This window comes from Moschus berezovskii, chromosome 9 (assembly GCF_049115385.1).
Source record: "Moschus berezovskii isolate FMDL1 chromosome 9, NW_MosBer_1.0, whole genome shotgun sequence".
Classification (NCBI taxonomy): Eukaryota; Metazoa; Chordata; class Mammalia; order Artiodactyla; family Moschidae; genus Moschus; species Moschus berezovskii.
In genome coordinates this window covers 409,279-431,994 of record NC_142468.1, presented here as the reverse complement: position 1 = coordinate 431,994, position 22,716 = coordinate 409,279, and the positions used below count along the sequence as shown (strand labels likewise).

Below are 22,716 nucleotides of genomic sequence, written 5' to 3'. Positions count from 1 at the left end.
TTGTTTTAACTTCTACTATAAAAAGAAAGCCAAGTTGATGAGTATAGACAACCTAACTGGCAAAATATCTTAACTAGAATCTGAGATAGGAATTGAACTGAATATTCTTCCAACTATATAATGTCATAACCTTCCTAAGATCGAATCACCAGCAGCAATGTGATTCATTCAAAAGTCAGGCAAAAAGGACAAGTCCAAAGTACCATGTCCTAGATACTGAAGGAGTGCTAGTTCACGATGGGTTTAGGGTGTTTCTCACTGGATCTAAATGGGCAGATCTGGCATAAAGAAGGTGCCTATCTGTATTCTGAATTAAATAAATGAAACTTGTAAACATATATTTGAAGTTGTACTCAGAGATCCAAACATCTAAAAAACCTAAAAGCCTTTCCAAAGACTGAATCACAGATGTAGAGATTCTAGGGATTTCCCTGGCGGTTCAGTGGTCAAGACTCTGAGCTTTTACTGTGGGGGGTGGGGACGGGGCGGGATTGATCCTGGGCTAGGGAACTAAGATCCTGCATGCTACAAGTGTGGCCAAAAAAAAGAAGGAAAATTAATACTATCAAATGTTATAATATGGACGAACCACAAATACACAGATTTTAAATTCTATTTCTTCTATCATTTTCTCAGATTTTCTGAATCTGAAAAATAAGTGATTATTACTCATATTTACCTCAACGCTGAGTTTCTCCCATATATTGCTCTCCTTTACTTTGGGGACATTTTCATTTACATCATATTCATCTATAGCATCTGTTAGCTTCCAGGGAAACTTTATCATGAAGGTTCGAAGTTCATCAATATAGCTGGTCAAAATGTCCACTCCTTTCTGTAGATGTTCATCAAGCTCTATGGAAAACACCAATGTGCCAATTTCATACATAAAGTGCGTGTGTGTGTGTGTGTGAGTCGAGAGAGAGAAATAATTCTCCATGAGCTATATAACTGTAATGAAGTTAACAAAATGGCAAATTTCAAACTCAGTGTTTTCAGATCAAACAAAAAAAATCTGAGCTTTTTTCCTATTTACAAGTATCTCCCTGCTTTAATATAACCCCTTTCACCCTCTTCACAATGATTAGTTCTTCCTGCCAAATTTCCCAGGATTAGAACCCATTTCACTCACTCAATTACACACTGAACTTAGCAAATGGCACTCCACTGGCTTATGCCCTCTCGTGTAATAGGATCACTTATATCTCTGTCCTGACATAAGGGTAGGATAATTGTCCCTTTATTTCCTGCTTTTCTTACCTTCAATATGAATAAAAAGCTCCTTTATTTGTTTGTTAAGGAAAGACAGTGTAAGGTTAAGTAACTGTTCTGAAAAGTGTTTGGTTTGGGTTTCAGAATCATTTTCTCTAATTGCTGAGCAAAGTAAATCCAATGCTGGTGTCAGCTCTTCCACATCTGAGGAAAAACCAAAGAAAGGACTATGAAGACCACCAGGGCACTCCCGATGAAGTTAACCTATCCAAACTGCTATGCTCCAGTGCCTTAAAACAAAAGGCAAAGACCAACGTCTTACTCTCAAAAAGCTCCCAACACTTTCATGACGTCTTATTACCTGCAAACTTCAGGGACTCTACTTATCACTAGTCGTTATTTACTGGTATTACTAGTAACGAGGATTTTGCTGACCACCTACTCTATTTTAAATACTGTACTTGGTGTTTCATAAATGCTGTTTCACTTATTCCATTTAATGACCAGAGAGGTAGGTGTTACATCCCCCTTCCCACAGATGAACAAACTGAGGTTTCAAGAGGATAAGTAACATGTCCAAGCTAATCTGAGCATGAGTGGCACAGAACAAATTTGAATGTAAATCTGTTGATTCCAAAACCATTCTCTTAAACGTCAGGTGAAGGCAATGATGGAGGCCCCTGAACCTTCTGTTTGCCCACTGCAAAAAAATGCTGCTTGCTCATTCCAGCATCGGCCCCACCTCTAGAACTGCGTCTGTGAGAGAATGGGAAACATGGGTTCTACCCTGAGAGAGCAGGAAAAGCTAATCCTGTGTTTCCTATTTCCAGATCCAGCCCCACCTGTTAGGGCAGAGCAGTGCAGGTGTGCGTGGAGGGAGGCAGAAGGGAGTAATGGCCACACAGCTGCTGTGGGAGCTCCCTCAAACCAGGCCTTTCTCTATAAAGTTAAGCAGACTTAAAAAAAAAAAAAAAGTGGAGCATAAACAAAGTTAGCAGCTCAAGAGGGAGGAGGGCAGACTGCAGTCAAAACAAGAGAACGTCATTCACAACAAGTGAGGGCCAGCATCGCACTGACTAAAAGGGCAGGCTGCTCTTTTATGCACGAAACAGAGTGTGAGCTGGTTGAGATTAATCCCAGTAACTGTACACACGTGCAATTACACAGACACACAGCATTTACAGCACATTGCCAACAACAGCAAAAATCAGAATCAACCTAAATGTGTAACAGGAGTTTGGTTGGGGAAACTATGGCACAGCCCATACAATGAAATTCTGTGCCACCATAAATAGGTATACCTACTGTTGTCAAGAAAGATGTCTGTAATACATTATCAACTGAAAAAAAAGAGCAAATTATAAAACTTTATGTACATGGGAAAATACATTTTTTTTACCCTATCCCTCCAAAGAGAGGATTTGCAATGACTACCTGGCTGGAGAATAAAAGCAGAGCTCCCGTTTATTAAAAACGAAAGCCAAAGTCTTACAAAGAAGAGTTGGTAATGTAGCAAAAAAGGAAAGTCAGGATGAAAACTAAGCGCGGTGCACTGTCACTATATACTTCAGACAGCTGCAAGAGCGGCGAATTTCACAAATGAATTTCAGTTTCTTTTGAATAAAATGCTCTTAAATTTCAAGGATCATCTCTTCCTTGCATACTAAAAATACAAAGCACATTACAGCATATGAATAATAATATTCAACGTATAATGAGAGCATTTACAGATTCTTACAACTCTCTCAAGAGTCCAGAAAGTAGACAAAACATTATGACCGAGTCCTGGCTAGTAAATAAATCATCAGAAAACATAACAATAATTTGAAAGTGATTAAAAAGGAAAAATGATAAATACAAATGTAGACGTCTTCATTCCACTTACGTTTTAAATATAAATGGGATGCAAAGTGATCAAACTGATCAGGTACAGATGATTTTGAGGATGGAGTCAAAAGATTTTCTTTGCTCTTTAAAAAGAAATCTACTGTGTCCAGCTGACGGTTTTCTATACCTGCCTGAAATGGGAGGAGATCAGGAAAAAATTACAATGGGAAAAAAAAATTCGGTTACAAATTGTTTTTCAAAACTTTACAATTTAATGTGCTAACACAGAGATATGAGGCTATCTTCATCTTGTAGGAGTACCTGAGCTCTAGTCGTCTAGATCCTGACGACTGTATAATCTGGGGCAAGTCTCAGTAACTTTTCGGAGCAACAGTCTCTGCTTCAGCAGAAACAGGAGGTTAGAAAAGAAAACACTTCTAGCTCTGTGCATGCTGAATGCTAAGCCGCTTCAGTTGTGTCCAACTCTTTGTGTGCAACCCAATGGGCTACAGCCTACCAAGAGAATCCATGGGATCCTCCAGAAAAAAACACTGGAGTAAATCGCCTGCCCCTCCTCCAGGGAATCTTCCCAACCATTTTGTAATTCAAAAACCATTCAAAGCTAGGTACCTGGGGATCACCCTCACAGTTAAGTTACAATCTATTTGAATTAAAATATTATAGCAGATTAATACAAAGTTAAACTGAAAAAGCAGGCTAAATACAGACTTCTGCTTCTAACTAGGAATCTGAGGAAACTGTTCTATAAAGAACACTTAAAAATCATAGATTTAAAATTATATATACAGTTGATCCTTGAACAACTCGGGGGGTTAGGCACGCTGACCCTCCTACAGAGTGGAAAACCCATGTATAACTCTACAGCCATCCCCCTGAATAAGAGGTTTCACACCCATGTATTCAACCTGCCTTGGATTGCACAGTACTGTAGTACTCACTACTGAAAAAAATCCTGGTACAAGTGGACCTGTGCAGCTCAAATCCATGCTGTTCAAGGGTCAATGACGGTGTGTGTGCATGCGTGTGTGTTTATATCTTTAAATGCTCAGTTGAACTGAAAACAAAGTGAGAAAAATCCTCAGAATTAAAAACAAATTTCTGATGGCCCGAAGCAGGGGTTGAAAAACAGGATGAACCAACCAAATTCAACTCCTGCCTGTCTTTGTTTTATAGGAACACAAGCCACATCCATCCACGTACACACTGTCAATGGCTACAATGGCACATCTGAGTAGCTATAACAGAATCCTGCCTGGGATCTCAGGCCTGCGACAGAAGTCTGCCACGCCGAGGCTAGAGCACCGCACCGAAGAATCACCTGGAGAGCCCGTTCAAACGTGGGCTGCTGAGTCCCGTCCCCAGAGATTCCGATTTCCTAAGTCTGGGGTGGAGCCTGAAAATCTGCATTACTAATAAGTCTCCAGAAGATGTGATGCTGCTGGTCTGGGGACCACACTGAGAATCCAAGGGCTGAGTTCTGTGTGCGAGGCCAGGCAGGCTGGGTGGGAAGTACTGGTGAAAGTTATGTGTGGAGGAAAAGAAAAGAAAGGGACTTCCTTGAGGGAGACAGGAAACAGACCCTGACTTTGCACTACACAGTGAAAGGAAAAACTAAGCTGTGTATGCTTAAGTAAGAATACAGTTGCAAACAGTTACGAAGTTTGCAACTTTCAAATAGTTCAGCAAAAATAAGTAACATATAGTCAAAACAGCTGTGGCAAACTGCTGCCATCAGTCGCTCAGTGTCCCGACTCTGTGTGCCCCATGGACTGTAGCCTGGCAGGCCCTTCTGTCCATGGGATTCTCCAGGCAAGGATACTAGAGTGGACTGCCATTTCCTTCTCCAGTGGCAAAAGGTTAACAGTTGGTAAATGGAAAAGAGGTAAATGGATTTTCATTTTATAACTTTTACAATTTTTCTATAAATTTGAAAAGTTTCAAAATAACACATTTAAAAATAATGACCAAATAGTAATTCTAGAAATAATAAATAAAAATTGAAACTAGATACTCAGTGGATGTATTGAATACCAGATTAGACTTACCTGAAAAGAGAAACAGTGAGTTGAATTACGCAAAGACTCAAACAGATTAAGATAAACTGAGCAAAGTATGAAACTTCTAACTACTTCGGATGAAAGAACACTGTGACAACTGGAAAATGCACATTCAACTTTCACAAAGAACATTTACGAAAACTGAGTGTTTACCAGGCTATACCTGAGTCTCAACAAAGTAACTCATCTGGATGCTGTCGGAGAGTAAGGCCAAAACAGTGCTGTAATACCACCTAATCCTGATTAAACTTACTACATGGACGTACAATGTATAAGGGCAGAGCTTCTGCAGTCACACTGCTTGGGTTCAAACCCTGGCACTACCAGCTACTGTCCAAGTATATCTGAATTAGAATTCCTAACCTCTATGTTCCCTCAACTGTAAAATGGACATAATAATAGTTTTTATCTACAGGTAAGAAAATTAATGAGCCAGCACCTGATATATTAACATTAATATTTAGAAAAAATAACTATAAGAAATAATCCAAGAGTAAACATGATTACTTTGGGATAACAGATTTATAAGAGACTAATTTTCTTTTTTTCCCATTCTTAAATTCTCTGTAATAAATATTTTGTACTACATAAAAGTAAGTCTTTCAATAAATGGTACTGGTAACTGAAAATCTACATGCAAAAGAATGAGGTTGGGTCCTTTCCACTTACCATACATAAAAATTAATCAAAATGAATCAAAGAATTAGATGCAAAAACTAAAACAGTAAAACTCATAACTTTATAAGAGTAAATTTTCATGCCCTCACAGAATAGGCACCAGTTACTTAAGATATGACACCAAAAGCACAAGTAATTGGAAAAAAACCCAAAACAAAACTTAAAACAGGTAAACTAACGTCATCAAAATTAAAAACTTATGTTTCAAAGGACACCATCAAGACACTGAAAGTAAAACCCATAGAATAGGATAAAATATCTGTAAATCATACATCTCATAAGGGTCTAGTATCTAGAATATGCAAAGAACCCTTAGAACACAATAATAAAGACAAATCACTCGATTACAAAATGAACAAAGGATTTAAGGAGACATTTCTCCAAAGAGATACATAATACAAATGGCCAAAAAGCACATGAAAACATGTTCAACACATTAGTCATTAGGAAAATACAAGTATAAACCACAATGAGATACAACTTCATGTTAACTCCACAGTCACTAGGATGGTTATGACATAACAAAACTGGACAGAACAAGTGGATTTGGAACTATTGGAACTCCTTTACCTCGCTCTGGGAATGTTCAATAGTGCAGCCACTGTGGAAAACAGTTTGGTGGTTCTTCAAAAAGTTAAGTAACTTGCTAATTCTACTGCCAGGTGTATATCCAGGAGAAATGAAAAACTATGGTGATAACAAAAACTAGTACACCACTTTTCACAGTAGGAGAATTCTTAATAGCAAAAAAGGAAAAACCACCTAAATGTCTACTGATGATGAATGGATTAAAAATATGTGCTATATCCACATAATGGAAAGCTGCTGCTGCTAAGTCACTTCAGTCGTGTCCGACTCTGTGAGACCCCAGAGACGGCAGCCCACCAGGCTCCCCCGTCCCTGGGATTCTCCAGGCAAGAACACTGGAGTGGGCTGCCATTTCCTTCTCCAAATGGAAAGCTACTCGGACATAAAAAAAAAAGAGTGAGGTCCTGACATATGCTACACAGATGAACTCTGAAAACAAGCTAAGTGAAACAAAAGCCCAGATCGATAAAGCAGATCAGTGTGTGGAAATGAGGGTGTGTGAAGAGCTGGGAGTGACTGCTACTGGGGTGAAAAAAGTGAGACAGTGGAAACACTAGACAGAGAGGATGGTCGTACAGGTCTGAACATACTAAAAACCACTCGTAGGTGAATGATACTGCTACCCATAGACAGGTGGGTGTTGTTATGGTTTGTGAACCGTATCTCAATAAAGCTGCCACTAAAAGACGAATCTGGTATATAACTTTATTAACTTCTGGTTTACAACCTTTCCATGTGGTACAGTAGAAAGTGCCCTGAGTTTGATTCTAGCTCCTGCCTTAATAGTACAGCTATGGACCACTCAGTCGTTTTGAGCCTGAAGTTTTTCATCTGTAAAATGAAATAATACAAACTACCCAACTGGTCACCTGTGGATATTTTAGCACAATTTAGAGGATGCACAGAAAGAGTGTTTGTGAACTACATTGTTGCTGCTTAGTCCCTAAAGTCCTGTACGACTCTTTTGGACTGTAGCACATCAGGCTCCTCTGTCCTCTGTCCACAGGCTTTCCCAGACAAGAATATTGGAGTGGGTGAACTAAAAAATGCTGTATAAATTCAAGTATGTCACTACGACAGCAGGATAACAGTGGTGGGGAAGATAAAGCAGGAATGAATGCTCACTCCTGCTAGAGCTTCCCATGGCTTGTTTCCACTTCATTTATTCTCATGTGCTTATTGTTGCCTCCATCTTTTTTAACTTTTTCTTTCATTCCGTTCAATTCAGTCGCTCAGTTCTGTCCCACTCTTTGCAACCCCATGGACTGCAGCACACTAGGCCTCCCTGTCCATCACCAACTCCCGGAGTTTACTCAAACTCATGTCCATTGAGTCGGGGATGCCATCCAGCCATCTCATCCTCTGTCATCCCCTTCTCCTCCCATCTTCAATCTTTCCCAGCATCAGGGTCTTTTCCAATGAGTCAGTTCTTCGCATCAGGTGGCCAAAGTATTAGAGCTTCAGCTCCAGCTTCCGTCCTTCCAACGAATATTCAGAACTGATCTCTTTTAGGATGGACTGGTTGGATCTCCTTGCTTTCCAAGGGACTCTCAAGAGTCTTCTCCAACACCACAGCTCAAAAGCATCAATTCTTCGGTGCTCAGCTTTCTTCACTGTCCAACTCTCACATCCGTACATGACTACTGGAAAAACCACAGCCTTGACCAGATGGACTTTTGTTGGCAAAGTAATGTCTCTGGTTTTTAATATACCGTCTAGGTTGGTCATACCTTTCCCTCCAAGGAGCAAGCATCTTTTAAGTTCATGGCTGCAGTCACCGTCTGCAGTGATTTTGAAGCCCCCCAAAATAAAGTCTGCCACTGTTTGCACTCTTTCCCATGAAGAGATGGGACCAGATGCCATGATCTTTGTTTTCTTAATGTTGAGTTTTAAGCCAACATTTTCACTCTCCTTTTTCACTTTCATTGAGAGGCTCTTTAGTTCTTCTTCACTTTCTGCCATAAGGGTGGTGTCATCTGCATTTATTGATATTTCTTCCAGCAATCTTGATTCCAGCTTGTGATTCATCCAGCCCAGCTTTTCTCATGATGTACTCTGCATATAAATTAAATAAGCAGGATGACAATACACAGCCTTGACGTACTCCTTTCTCTATTTGGAACCAGTCTATTGTTCCATGTCCAGTTCTGACTGTTGCTTCCTGACCCGCACACAAGTTTCTCAAGAGGCAGATCAGGGGTCTGGTATTCCCATCTCTTTCAGAATGTTCCACAGTTTATTGTGATCCACACAGTCAAAGGCTTTGGCATAGTCAATAAAGCAGAAATAGATGTTTTTCTGGAACTCTCTTGCTTTTTCGATGATCCAGCAGATGTTGGCAATTTGATCTCCGCTTCCTCTGCCTTTTCTAAAACCAGCTTGAACATCTGGAAGTTCACGTTGCATGTATTGCTGAAGCCTGGCTTGGAGAATTTTGAGCATGACTTTACTAGCATGTGAGATGAGTGCAATTGTGCAGTATTCTTTGGGATTGCCTTTCTTTGGGATGGGAATGAAGACTGACCTTTTCCAGTCCTGTAGCCACTGCTGAGTTTTATAAATTTGCTGGCATATTGAGTGCAGCACTTTCACAGCATCATCTTTCAGGATTTGAAATAGCTCAATTGGAATTCCATCACCTCCACTAGCTTTGTTCATAGTGATGCTTCCTAAGGCCCACTTGACTTCACATTCCAAGATATCTGACTCTAGGTGAGTGATCACACCATCGTGATTATCTAGGTAGTGAAGATCTTTTTTGTACAGTTCTTCTGTGTATTCTTGCCACCTCTTCTTAATATCTTCTGCCTCTCTCAGGTCCATACCATTTCTGTCCTTTATTGTGCCCATCTTTGCATGAAATGTTTCTCTGGTATCTCTAATTTTCTTGAAGAGATTTCTAGTCTTTCCTATTCTGTTGTTTTCCTGTATTTCTTTGCATTGATCGCTGAGGAAGGCTTTCTTATCTCTCCTTGCTATTCTCTGGAACTCTGCATTCAGTTGGGTATATCTTTCCTTTTCTCCTTTGCTTTTCACTTCTCTATTTTTCACAGCTATTTGTAAGGTCTCCTCAGACAGCCATTTTGCTTTTTTGCATTTCTTTTTCTTGGGGATTGTCTTGATCCCTGACTCCTGTACATCATGAACCTCCGGCCATAGTTCATCAGGCACTCTTATCAGATCTATTCCCTTGGATCTATCTGTCACTTCCATTATATAATTGTAAGGGGTTTGATTTAGGTCATACCTGAATGGTCCAGTGGTTTTCCCTACTTTCTCCAATTTAAGTCTGAATCTGGCAATAAGGAGTCCATGATCTGAGCCACAGTCAGATTTCTTTCTTAAATAGTGTTATGTTATCTTCAAAGCAAAAAAGGGTAAACTGCTAAGCAGAATTAGGGTAGTGAAAGAGTCAAAACTAAAGCAAATGGATGGGTAAAAGCCATGTATCTTTTGTTGCTAGACTGGACGTATCTCCCAACTCTGTGGCCACATAAGAGCAAACAACAGAAAATAATCGAACATCGTCATGCTACAGACACTTAATTCTGTTACCTCTAGTGCATGTATGGGGATGGAACATCGCCCCCAACCATTGAGATGACAAAGAGAGTCCACAGTGCTGGCACTTCCATGGATCATCAGCCTATTTAAAAATTCCTCTTGAGTCAAACCAAACAAAATCAGAGACAGTCCACTTTCTACAAGACAAAAAGTCAGCTTTAACAAATTATTAGGACCTAGGTTTTAGTGTTATGACAGGAATTAATTTCTAACTACTCAATACTTCAGCACTGTAATTACTAATGTTTATTACGTACTGGTAACTAATGACCTCAATTAATAAATTCAACATAATTTTTCAAAGAATAATTTCACTTTTCAAAACAGTAAACACAAGACAATTCTCATAACAATGCATCCTATGAAATAGCACTAAACCTCTCTACTTTGTACAATCTTGCACAATCAATACTGCCTTAACTGTATCCTGTATAATCCTGTATAATTATATTTTGTATAATGTACAAAATTGTATCTTGCACAATCAATACCTGGAACCTTTACCAAAATAAAGCAATTAATAGCATGCTGTGATACACAGAAATACATGATTACCAAAATTGAGATACTGAAGAACACACACACAGTTCAATCAGAACACTCAGTAGCTTTACAGGAAATTATGGCATAAATGCTGAATCAACATATATCTGACACCGTTCCGTTCCGTCACTCAATCGTGTCCGACTCTTTGCGACCCTGTGGACTGTAGCCTACCAGGCTTCTCCGTCCATGGGATTCTCCAGGCAAGAATACTGGAGTGGGTTACCATCTCCTTCTCCAGGGGATCTTCCCGACCCAGGGATCGAACCCAGGTCTCATGCATTGGAGGCAGACACTTTAACCTCTGAGCCACCAGGGAAGCCCAATATCTGACACACCAAACCCAAATACCTATGGGAGTCAAGCAGGTGGGGAGAGAAGTACAAGAAAACGTAACCTAAAAAAAAATAAAAACAAAAAGCAAAACAAAACAAACAACCTGAAAGGAACTGGCCCATCCAAGGCCACTGAAATTTGGCTTCAATCCATAAATTGGAGGAGGGATGAGGGCCACTGGGCCAAATCTTTTAATTTTTCAGTAACAACTGAAATGCCAGATTGTGTGAAATCCTCTAATTTTACATGTTTATAATAAATAAAATCTTTTTTAAAAGTCTGGACTTCCCTGGTGCCTCAGATGGTAAAGCATCTGCCTACAATGTGAAATATCCATGTTCGATTCTTGGGTTGGGAAGATCCTCTGGAGAAGGAAATGGCAACCCACTCCAGCAGTCTTGCTTGGAAAATCGCGAGGATAGAGGAGCCTGGTAGGCTACAGTCCATGGGGTCACAGAGAGTCGGACACGACTGTGCAACTAAACTTTCAAAAACTTTTTAAAAGTCTAGGTAGTGCAGGCCAAACAAAATAAATCTGAGTTCATACATGGTCCATGAGCTACCAGCTTGCAACCTCTGCCTACACAGACTGAAGTCCCGTGAAAGACGTGCTAGATTAAAAACCAACCTTTCTTAAACTCTTTCTGACTTAGTATCCTAAGCATTTAGCTGAGCAGAATTAACATTAACTAAATATCAAACACATGGACAACAGTGCTAAGAGTAACACCGAATTTCCTCCATCAAAGCCTAGGCTTAGAGGTGCGAGCAGGCACCACCACCACTCATGCAGCAGAAGTAAAACTGGCATTAGGGCAGCCCTCAGCGTGGATTTCAACCTGTTACAAGATGTCCTCACCTGTCAAGACGAGGCACAGCTGCTGGTCTCCACCACTGTCTACAGGAATACATTTTTTGCCCAGCAAAAAACACTGCGTGCTCTGGGTCTCCAAGTCCCACAGGACAATGGTCCAGCCTGTGCTTTCCCCTGCCCAAGTAAACAGTGCAGTGAAGCCTGTCACAGACACACAGGTAAGCTCAAGGGGCTCCTCCTGTTCCCTGATGTGCATCCTTTTCCACACTCTTCCTGGATCACTGGTCCTGGCAGGGCCTTTCTGTGGAAAATTACACGGGCTGCATGTCACATCCTGTGGAATGAAGGCCCAGTCTGACACACTGGTACTGTGGTTACCAGATTCAGGGGACTCCAGATGCAAAATATCCTGGAACCATGGAGCACAGCAGGAACCTCCCAGCTTGGAGCTCTTTATTGTTTCATTCAATGATGACAGCTGGGCTTTCCAAGACCTGGGAGATAGGACAGAACTCACATCTGTGACAGTGAAAGGCAGTTAAGTGAGACACTAACCAAGCAAAGATGCACTGAGGGAAATAAAAGTGTCTACTCTGTAAGGACTTAAGTGCAAAGGTGCGGTGTCAGCCTCACACACACGCAGAAATGAAAATAATACAGTAAAGACTTAAGTGCAAAGGTGCGGTGTCAGCCTCACACACATGCAAAAATGAAAATAATACAGTAAAGACTTAAGTGCAAAGGTGCGGTGTCAGCCTCACACACACACGCAGAAATGAAAATAATACAGTAAAGACTTAAGTGCAAAGGTGCGGTGTCAGCCTCACACACACACGCAGAAATGAAAATAATACAGTAAAGACTTAAGTGCAAAGGTGCGGTGTCAGCCTCACACACACACGCAGAAATGAAAATAATACAGTAAGTCTAAAAAGGAGGTTTCTGTACCTATCAATTCGGAAGGAAAACTTGGTCAGTTTCATGTTGTAGTCAGAATTAACAGGATCATCTTCATCTATCCCCTTGAGACCTTCAATAGGGATGTCTTGTAGAGTTTTTTCACATAACAGGTGTCCTGGGTATTGCCTATGTTTTGAAAACAATAGCCATGGTAAAAAATGATGGTCAAACACAAATTCATGTTATTGCCTCTCCTGTTAAAAATGGAAAGGGAAACAGGGTGGAGTTGTTACAGAGCAGAAAACAGTACAAACAGTAAGTTTCCCTGACCTAGACACCTGACCTCCATTGCTTAAGACACACTGATAAAGCTATGTTGTGTATATGAAGCTAATAATATAACATTACACAACAATTACATGAATTAAAAAAAATTTTACCCTTAAGGGAAGTTAGTTTCATGAAGAGACAAGAGCATGTAATTTCTAATACTGTGTAGATGTGAAGCTAAAAACTTTTACCTGAACTAACGTACTTGAACTTTTCAACAACCCTATGACGTAAAATAAGCCAGTTTTGTAGCTATAGAAACTAAGGCTCAGAGAAACAGTGCAGCTGGATTTGAACCAGGTGAATGTGACATAAGCCCAGGTAAAGTTTAATCACCCACCACCACAAAGTGAGATTTAGGCTGAGACCAGGGAAATATATAATAGCTAGAAAAGCAAAGTACGAATGCAGGTATAGATGCAGAGTGTATATAAGATGAGGCTGGAGAGCTCTGCAAGAGACAAATGGGGTCAGGCTTTATGGGCAACTAAGCATTGTTAGCTTTCATTTTGGGGAAGGAGGAAAGAAGCTAGACAAGGGCTTTAAGCAGAGAAGCCCTATGATCAGACACAGAGGAGCGGCTGTGGGAGACCAGGATGTACGTAACCCCCTGAGCACTTAGTTAAATTATTAACCGTTTCAACAATTTGAAGGTAACAGTGTGACTTGCATTTGTCAAGGAGATGATGTTAGAGAAGGCAGGGTGGCAATGAAGAAATATGATCTGTGGAGAAAGCAGTTCCCTTGCCAACAAAAGATACATACTCTGTCCCCACATGTTCACATCTGCCTACACTCTGAAAAGATATGCATTTTAACAACATCACTCTGGCTACTCCACAGAGGGTGAATGTGAGGGGGGAAGAACAGATACAGTGAGACCAATTACGAAGCCAGTAGGCTAGTTCAGAGAGGTGATGACAGCAGCATGGATCCAAGTGAGGACAAAGAAGTTAAGAAAAGTGGAAAAGATCCAAGAAGCCCTCAAGAGCTAGAAGGACTAGGACCTGGTGATTAGATGGACATGGATCTAATCTGGAGATCTAGAAAAGACAGGAAACAGAAAACGGTCCCTGAGGAGGAGGGAGGGAATGGGATTCAGAGCAGACACAGAGGGACGGGCCTGCATGGGAGCAGGGAATCCCTCCCCTGTAACAGGACAGACTATGGAGAAGACGAGTGCAGGAAAGTGAGAGATTTAATGTGAGAAACTGGAGGAGCGCCTGTGAGATGGGGTCTACTTCCTCTTAAAGTAGGAGGTAAAGTCATCCAAGAACAGCTGGGGGTAAAGAGATGAATAAAGGTTTGACACATTGCTGTTAAAATAAAAAAAAGGACTCATGAAAAAAATCACTGTAAAGTTTCCAGGCAACATGAGACACCACGTAAGGCATGACTGTGAACTTTTAGTGCTATCAATTTTTATTTGTGGTGTTCTCACAAGTGCTCAGTTGTGTGGATGCAGGGAGTAAGACAGAATTTAAAAATGTGTTAGACCAAGTGCTATCACATAGCAGGATCAAGAGTTTAAGGCGCATTCGAAAAAGAGAACACAATGACAGGTGACAGAATCCACACTATAAAAGAGGGCAGTGAAGACAGGGAGACGCAGGCGTCAGCTCTGATGCCAGTGTATGGAAACTCCAGTGACGTCAGACGAGAGAAGTGGGGGTACCTGAGTAAGCAAGATGCAGTTCGGGAAGTTGTGGTCAGAGCGGGATGTGTGGCAAAGTGATTCAGGGGAGAAATAGTTTCATATACTGACAAAGCCCAGGGTATGACTATGAGAATGGACGGCTAAGGTAAACTGGAAGAAAGTTACTGACAGCAAATTGAATGAACAAATCATGTGGCGCTTACATGAGCTTACAAACTCTATAGGAAACACAAAAAATTAGAGCAGTAATGAAAGACTATACAATTAAGTGCTAAACTGTAGTTCAAAGCAAAAGTGCCAAAGAAGTTCAAAGAGAAGAAAAATTATAAAATGAGCAGAAATTTACAAGTGGAAGGGATTTTAATAAGGAATGACTTCATAAAACAGGTGGATCTCAGAGCGGGAACAGGACTTGATAAAATGTAAAGGGGTGGCTGATATTCCATATGGCGGGAAAGAAGAACTAGGGTTGGAGGCAGGAATGGAAAAAATACTTTTAGATTTCAGAGTATACTTAGAAAATATAGAGTCAAGTTCCTCGAGAAATTATACTAATTAAAGAGCACTCACGTAGATAATTAACAAATAGCTTGTTCATTTAGATGGACAGGGCAGATCCCCAAATTGACTATAGGGAAGGGAGCAGAAGTTCTTCACTGGCTGATGTTACAGTGGCTGAGTTCAAACGAATCTGTCCCAAGGAATGTGCCTGATGCCCCCTTCAGGGCTCTCTTGGGGTACTGCCAAAATATCCAAAGGCACAGAATCCTGCACTCAAGGATCAGGGGGGTAAGTGGGTTTTCCTTCCTCTTCATCTGTTAAACTGTTTCCCAAGGAAACTGATTAGGAGGGAACTCTACATATATTTCAGTCAGTGAAAATGGCCTACTGATACACCAGCATATAATCTGAAAATGTGATAATCATCCCAGCTTAAAAATTCTAAAAAATATGTTAAAAAGCCATTGAAAACAAGTGAAAAAAATCACAGTAGTAAGAAGTTCTGGCTGATATGTGAAGATGAAATTAACTCACCAAAGTACATTCCCAATTACTCAAGGATATGTTTATTTCATTCATATTAAGCTAAGACCAAAAATCCTAATGGCTTGAAATATCCCTTAATTCTGAAAGTCATAAATGTTGATTAGCCTACTTGCAAGTTGCAATAAATAGGTGCTGTGTACATGGGTATGCACAATCAGATACAAACATGTTCCTCTCCAACATAAGATCAGAAGCAACTAGGATTTCTAAATCAAAAAGCTACACACAGAAGTACTCAATTTTCACTAATTTATTCAGAAAGTTGCAGGTGTGGGCCCTCCACGGGAAACACCTGATAAAATCCTAAGATGGAAAAAGGTGGATCCCATAGGTGGCCAGGACCATAAGCTACATAAGATACAATTCTAACAGTAAATCCCATTTTTCTTCTACTCTGGCGTTGGAGAGACGTGAGGAGATTGCATAGAATAGCTAAGAGTTTAAATCGTGCTTGGTGACTATTTACACATGAGGGCATAAGCTGTCTATAATATAAATATAAAGCAAAATAAAAACTTGGATATGCATCCAGAAATAAAAAATAGCCAGTGGTCACCTGTACATATTTTCATATAGTAACAAGCTCACTATGAGTACCTAGAATGTTATCAACTAGATAAAGGAAGAAAACTGGTTACAAGAAAGGAAAAAAAAAAAAGACTAACAAGTCCATTTTTTAACCTCTTATGGCTCTAATTATTTACCTCCAATTAGAGAAGGAAGTAATCTACATACCTGAAGTACAAATTCAAGTTAAGAGCAATTGCAGTATTGGAGAAGCCCACAACCACTACAACATCCAGGTCCTGAGACACTTTCAGTGAAGTAAACGAAGAACTCTTGGCTGGCTCCTGTTGCTTCTCATTACACATATCTTCTTGAAGAAGTGCTAAATCCACATGAGCTACTTGTCTACCATCCACAATGTCAAAAATGTCTTTGAGTTAAGAGTTAAAGAAAATGTCAGTCTTAAGTTTGCCCAAACACTTAAAACACAGAACAGGACAGAGTTGTAGACTCCATCGTTCCAACCTTGTAGGTATAATAACAGAAGAAGAATGGACATTAAAGAACCCATCATGTTAACCATGTGACTATGACTTTAGTGACCCAATAAACAACCTGACAGAGTTTATTCAACAACGCTCGCTGAATCTCCACTCTGTGCCAGCCCCCGAGACATCACTAACATTTCCCACTAGGGTTCTACGACAGTGCTATTCAAAAGAAACAGTGTGAGGCACATTTGTCATTGTAAATTTTCTAGCAGCCTTATTAAAAAAGTCAAAAGAAATCAGTAAACCTAACTTTAATACATTATTTAACCCAGTATATCCAAAATATTATCTCTACATGTAATTAATATAACATTGATACAGTTTACCTATTTTCTCGAAATTGTTCAAATTGAGTTATTTTATACTTATAGCACATCTCAATTGGGACAATTTTCATTGCAATTATCTGGTCTATATTTAGACTGCAAAAATTTATATTTAAGAATGTGGAACAGCCAAGTCATTCCAAACATACTCTAAAGTTCTCCAGTAACTGAATCAAGTACCAGACGCTAAAGTAATTAAATACAACTAAGAATTCAGTTTCTCAGTCACACTAGCCAGTTTCAAGTGTTCAACAGCCACATATGCCTACTGCCTACCATGTCAGACAGCACAGTTCTGTAACCTGGCAACAAAAACGAAGTTAATCCAATATTCTGTAACATTTTTTATAATACAATAGCCTGCATTTTTACAAAAGAAATTTTAATACAGACTATGATATATATAAAATACTACTGCTTGGTCACTACCACCGTGGCTCAATGGTAAAGAATCAGCCTACAATGCAGAAGACATGAGTTTGATCCCTGGGTTGGGAAGATCCCCTGGAGGAAATGGCAACCCACTCCAGTATTCTTGCCTGGAGAATCCCATGGACAGAGGAACCTAGCAGGCTGTACAGTCCATGGGGTCACATAGAGTTGGTCATGACTGAGCACGCATGCACACAAACGATATATGTAAAATAGAAAAAAAATGAAATAAAAGTTCCAGAAACACTTCTATAAAGGGTCATTCTCCAAATAATCTTCAAATAATTTTTAATATAATTCTGCTGGTGACCTATGAATCTGCTAATGACAAAAAAATCTGTGACAGTTTCCAAAAAGAAACTTAAAACGGTTATGTAAACCATATGACTTCCTAATATGACAGAAGCATTAGAGGCAGTAAGAGATAAGATTATACTCATACACGAAAATGTGTGTATTACATCATAAGCAGTCATCTAAATCCCTCCTGGAACAAGCACAAAACGGATATTTAATAAATATTTTAAATAAATGGGTAATGCAGAATATACCCAATTTAAAAACATAAACTGGATGATTACGACTATGAAAAAAATGTGTATTTATAAACTGAAAAATATCTGAATGGAGATCATGAACAGCTTTTTCTCTGAAAATTTTACTGAAAAATTAACCATTCCACCTATAGCCCAGTCCCTAAAATTAAAAGCCTAAAAAGGCTCATTTTCCTAGGTATTCTCCTCCCCCCCAACATCAACATCTTTACCGACAAGGATACAGATCCAGCCTAAACTACTCAAAACAAAAAGAATTCCTCTGCAGAGCTGCGTATCAATAATCCTGTCCACTGCCTGCGCAGGTAAGGGTAACGTGAAACAGCTGAGTACCCTAATCTCAGCATCTCTTTCAGGAAACATAACATGTAGGACAACACATTTGTTGATGAACAATAATGATGTGTTGTTGTGAAATGACAGAATCCTCAAAGATAATAAGGAAATACCTATAAAACAAAAGGATATTACATCAAACTCACTGGTCACAATTTTACAACTGGTAAATCTGGTGCTGTTAACGTAACACAAACAGATGAAACAAAAAAAAATCAGCATTTATCTTAGTCCAACTCTAGACAATTACTGACCAAACCCGGCTAAGAAGCGGTCACTGGAAGGTAGGTAAGGGAATGCACAGAGATGGCCTACGACCCCTCCGTGCCTTCTGTTTATGGTCAGAGTGCGATTAAAACCCACAAGATGGTTTAAAAAGGTTCCTTACCCACAAGACCCCATAAGGACAATCACAGACTGTTTTAAAAAGGAAAAGAAGAAACATAAGCAGGTGGCAAGAATGCTACTGCCTTAAGAATAAATGCCCGAGTGCTGTGATTTCTGCTCCCGGGAGCCCTCAAGATAGGATGCAGCAAACAGCTCTGGGACCAGTCTAGATCACCAAAAGAAAGCCACAAAAGTGAGCCACGTGTATAATTTTAAATTTTCCAGTCACTGCACTGAAAAAAGAAATAGGTAAAACTAATTTTATTATATTATTTACCTCATCTTCAAAACATCAACATGTAACTAATACAAAAACTATTAATGAGATATGTTACTTTTTTAGCACCAACTTTTCAAATCTGGAATGTACTTGACATTTAAAGGACATATTAATTCATATTAACTACATTAACAGCTTAACAGCCTCATGTAGCTACTGCTTAGTATACTAGACAGGGAAAATATCCCTCCCTGATTTTACCTCTATAAGAACTGTTCCTGAAATATAAAAAATTACATGGTAATGCAGATTCAAACATGCCGAAAGACTACTTGCAAATACTTACAGATATTTTGATCTTCAACAAGCTTCTGCAATGTCTCCTCACTACAGCTATACAGAACGGTTGCATCACATCTTCCATCTTCCAAATTAAATTCATAGATGAGCAGTTCATAATTTTCACTAAGAGCAAGCAGTCTGGGCTTGTTGTTTGGTGTCCCACTGTGATGGGAATCCTCCCATACAAACCTAAGGAAAAAGTTTAGACTATTATTATACTCTACATCCACAATACTTACCCACAATGGTGAGGGTAAAATGGCAGAAAGAGTAGAGAACTTTTTGGTTCTCCCAATAGCATTCATTCTATATACAACCTAAGGGAATGTAAACTGCTCTAGATTTCAGCCCCTTTTCCCTCTCCTTCGCCTTCCTCACTTCTTTCCCCTTGACACCCCTCAGGGCAACACAAGAATACTGGAGCGGGTGGGGAAGGGGGGCAAAGAGCAAGAAATGGTGGCTGCTCCTGTTCCATTCCACCCTAAATCCGGATTGACGGTATGCTGAAAGAAACTCCAATGTTCATTGCAGCACTGTTTATAATAGCCAGGACATGGAAGCAACCTAGATGTCCATCTGCAGACGAATGGATAAGAAAGCTTTGGTACATATACACAATGGAGTATTATTCAGCCATTAAAAAGAATACATTTGAATCAGTTCTAATGAGGTGGATGAAACTGGAGCCTATTATACAGAGTGAAGTAAGCCAGAAAGAAAAACACCAATACAGTATACTAACGCATATATATGGAATTTAGAAAGATGCAAATGATAACCCTGTATACGAGACAGCAAAAGAGACACAGATGTATAGAACAGTCTTTGGGACTCTGTGGGAGAGGGTGAGGGTGGGATGATTTGGGAGAATGGCATTGAAACACGTATGTTGTCATATGTGAAACGAATCATTAGTTCAGAGTCGATGCATGTTATAGGATGCTCGGGGCTGGCATGCGGGGATGACCCAGAGGGATGATAAAGGGAGGAGGGAGGTGGGAGGGGGGTTCAGGAGGGGAAACTTATGTAAACCCGGGGCGATTTCATGTCAATGTATGGCAAAACCAACCAATATTGTAAAATAATTTGCCTCCAATAAAAAATAAATTACAAAAAAAAAAAAGAAACTGTCACGATCAAGGATAAGTTCCAATAACCAAACGTCTATTATTTATAAGAGATGGTCTTCACAATTAACAAAAAATACATTCTGCTAACATAAATGCTTTCAATCATTTTTTAAAAAGTGATTATTTGCATTTACAGACTTTGAAGACTTTAAAAAGGCATATCATAGAATAGCTCTGGCCAACAGAACTTCCCATGAGATGGAAGTGTTCTGCAAATCTGCAAGGTCCAATACAGTAGCCAGCTGCCACATGCTCAGTGAGTGCAACTGAGGAACTTAATTCTCCATTTTAAGTCACATGTGGCTAATGGCTACCATATGGGACAGTGCAGTTATAAAATATATTACGCAGTACAAAGTCAGCATACCAACATGGCTAACGAGAATGGAAAGAGACTATTAATGCTATAGCTTCAAATTAAATAAAATTGTTACATTTAAAAATAAAAGAGCCCAGATTCTGAAAACAATGCAGGTGAAGCCACCATGCTGATAAAGGTTTCTTTTTTTAAAAAAGTTTTCCACAGAAGTAATAAGCTTTGTATCTAAAAACAGTGAACTTGGTGCTACGTCAGAGAAAAAGTACTGACATTTTGTATTTTTGTCTTTATACCGAGAATGATGTTGTTTCATAAAGTCAATACCTGACTGTTTACACTGAAATCTGAAAATGTCAAATATGGAAATAGCTAAACAAATTAAAATATATTTAAAAGCAAAATATTGTGAAACGAGTAACATCATTAGCACATGGGGCCACACTGCCACGTGGCAAGACAGACTTTTCAGTGAACAGATTACAGAAGACACAATGATTCAACTATATATACAAAAGACCGTGTAGATCGGTGTAGTCTACCAACATGCGACACTGGCAGAAAAGTTAGTCTCTCACTCTTGTCGACTCTCCTGCATTGCAGGCGGCTTCTTTACCAACTGAGCTATCAGGGAAACCCCACTGGTAGAAAAGTAGGAAGCAAACTCTGTATTCCATAAATTTGTCCTTATTTTTACCCTATGAATTATTCGAATTAAAATTTGTTAAAAAAAAAAAAAAAAGCTAAAACGTTTTCCTCCATGCTCTTTCTCCCACTAATTTCATGCAATGGCTTACACCAGCCCCCAGTTATTTCATGTCAGTTCTGCTTATCTTCTGTTAGGATCTCTGACTCATTTCTCTCTTGTATTCATCGGTACTTAATAATGTTGAATCAACTAACTTAAGGAGGAGAAAAAAATCCTTTTCCTAGCAGCTAGAGACCAGGAATAAAGAAAACATGAAACCCACTGAAGCATTCAGGGATTTACCAAACGAATCTCTACTGTGAGGCACTGTTGTGAGACCTGGAGATTCAAAGACTCTCCTTTGGCAACTATTAAGTCGTAAAGAGAACATTTCTAAAACGTTTTATTAAAGAGTCCAAAGCCTCGGATGGCACTCTCAAAGTTAACGATATAAAATGTAAGCGTCAGAGATGACTGAAATTGTTTCCTGTCTGACCGACCATACAGCCTCACGTGTATTAAGAGCTGTCTTACTACACCTTTTAGGCACTACTCCCAGGTAACGAGCAGCGCGCATAATAAGCACTTGTTAGGAAAATAAGTTAACGAGTAGAAAATGCAGGCTCTATCTTTCAAAGGGGAGCGAGCCCAAACGTGAAGGAAACGCATGAGAATAAAAACAGGGCAATGGAAAAGAGATGATGCCCCCGGCTGGCGTCCTCAACAGATTTAACTGAAGAAAATGGGCGTGGGGTACAGCGCGGTGTCGAGAAATCAAACCATGTAGAAAGAAGAAAAAGCTCAGCGCCCCAGCAGGGACTCCTACAGCTCCCCGCGTGCGGACGGTACGGATGCGGTCCTCGCCCACCCGGAACCGACGAGGGGAACACGACCGCCGTGCGGCTCTGAGGAGGCCGGGCCCGCCGCGGGCGGGCGCCCCGCCGCCACTCCGCTCCCGCCGCCCTCGGTCCAGCAGAGGCGCTGCCCACCGCCCGGCCCGGCCGCAGCTCTTACTGCCGAAAGCAGCCATCCAGGCGGCAGTCGCCCCCGCCCCGGCCGCCCGGCGCCAAGGGGAGCACGCGAAGAGTGCCTGCGGCCGTCAGACTCCCCAGGGCCGCCTGCTTTCTGTGCAGCTGCGCCCGGGGCCCCAGCCGCCCTGCGGCCTCGGCGGGGACCGGCACCAACAAAACCGGCAGCACTCGCAACTCCGCAGCCATTCTGGCCCACCGCCCCTTCCGGCCCGCGCGCCGCGTCCTGCGCCTGCGTGGTGCTCCCGACCCGCTCTCCGCCTCGTTACCCGCCCCACGCCCCGCCGCGTCCTGCGCCTGCGCCGTGCGCCGGCCCGCTCTCCAC

General features: G+C 40.5%; 1 protein-coding gene across 3 annotated transcripts in view; it reads right to left on the bottom strand.

Annotated features, from left to right (window-relative positions):
- Positions 1–22,634, bottom strand: part of SPG11 (SPG11 vesicle trafficking associated, spatacsin) — an 88,184-nt gene extending 65,550 nt beyond the window's left edge. For 2 of the 3 annotated variants that reach the window (XR_016038146.1, XM_055437079.2), the window contains exons 1-10: positions 22,378–22,629; positions 19,234–19,418; positions 18,169–18,393; positions 16,310–16,511; positions 12,589–12,726; positions 11,686–12,134; positions 9,939–10,084; positions 3,098–3,230; positions 1,261–1,416; positions 680–855 (exon numbers count right to left, since the gene is read on the bottom strand). Coding sequence is in view for 2 of the 3 variants with exons in the window: in XM_055437079.2 (XP_055293054.2) it covers positions 680–855; positions 1,261–1,416; positions 3,098–3,230; positions 9,939–10,084; positions 11,686–12,134; positions 12,589–12,726; positions 16,310–16,511; positions 18,169–18,393; positions 19,234–19,418; positions 22,378–22,580 (2,013 nt within the window). In the remaining variant the exon portion in view is untranslated. Of the gene's footprint in view, positions 1–679; positions 856–1,260; positions 1,417–3,097; positions 3,231–9,938; positions 10,085–11,685; positions 12,135–12,588; positions 12,727–16,309; positions 16,512–18,168; positions 18,394–19,233; positions 19,419–22,377 lie in introns of all 3 variants that reach the window. The other variant, XM_055437080.2, reaches the window with a different exon arrangement.
- Positions 22,635–22,716: the final 82 nt, after the last annotated feature.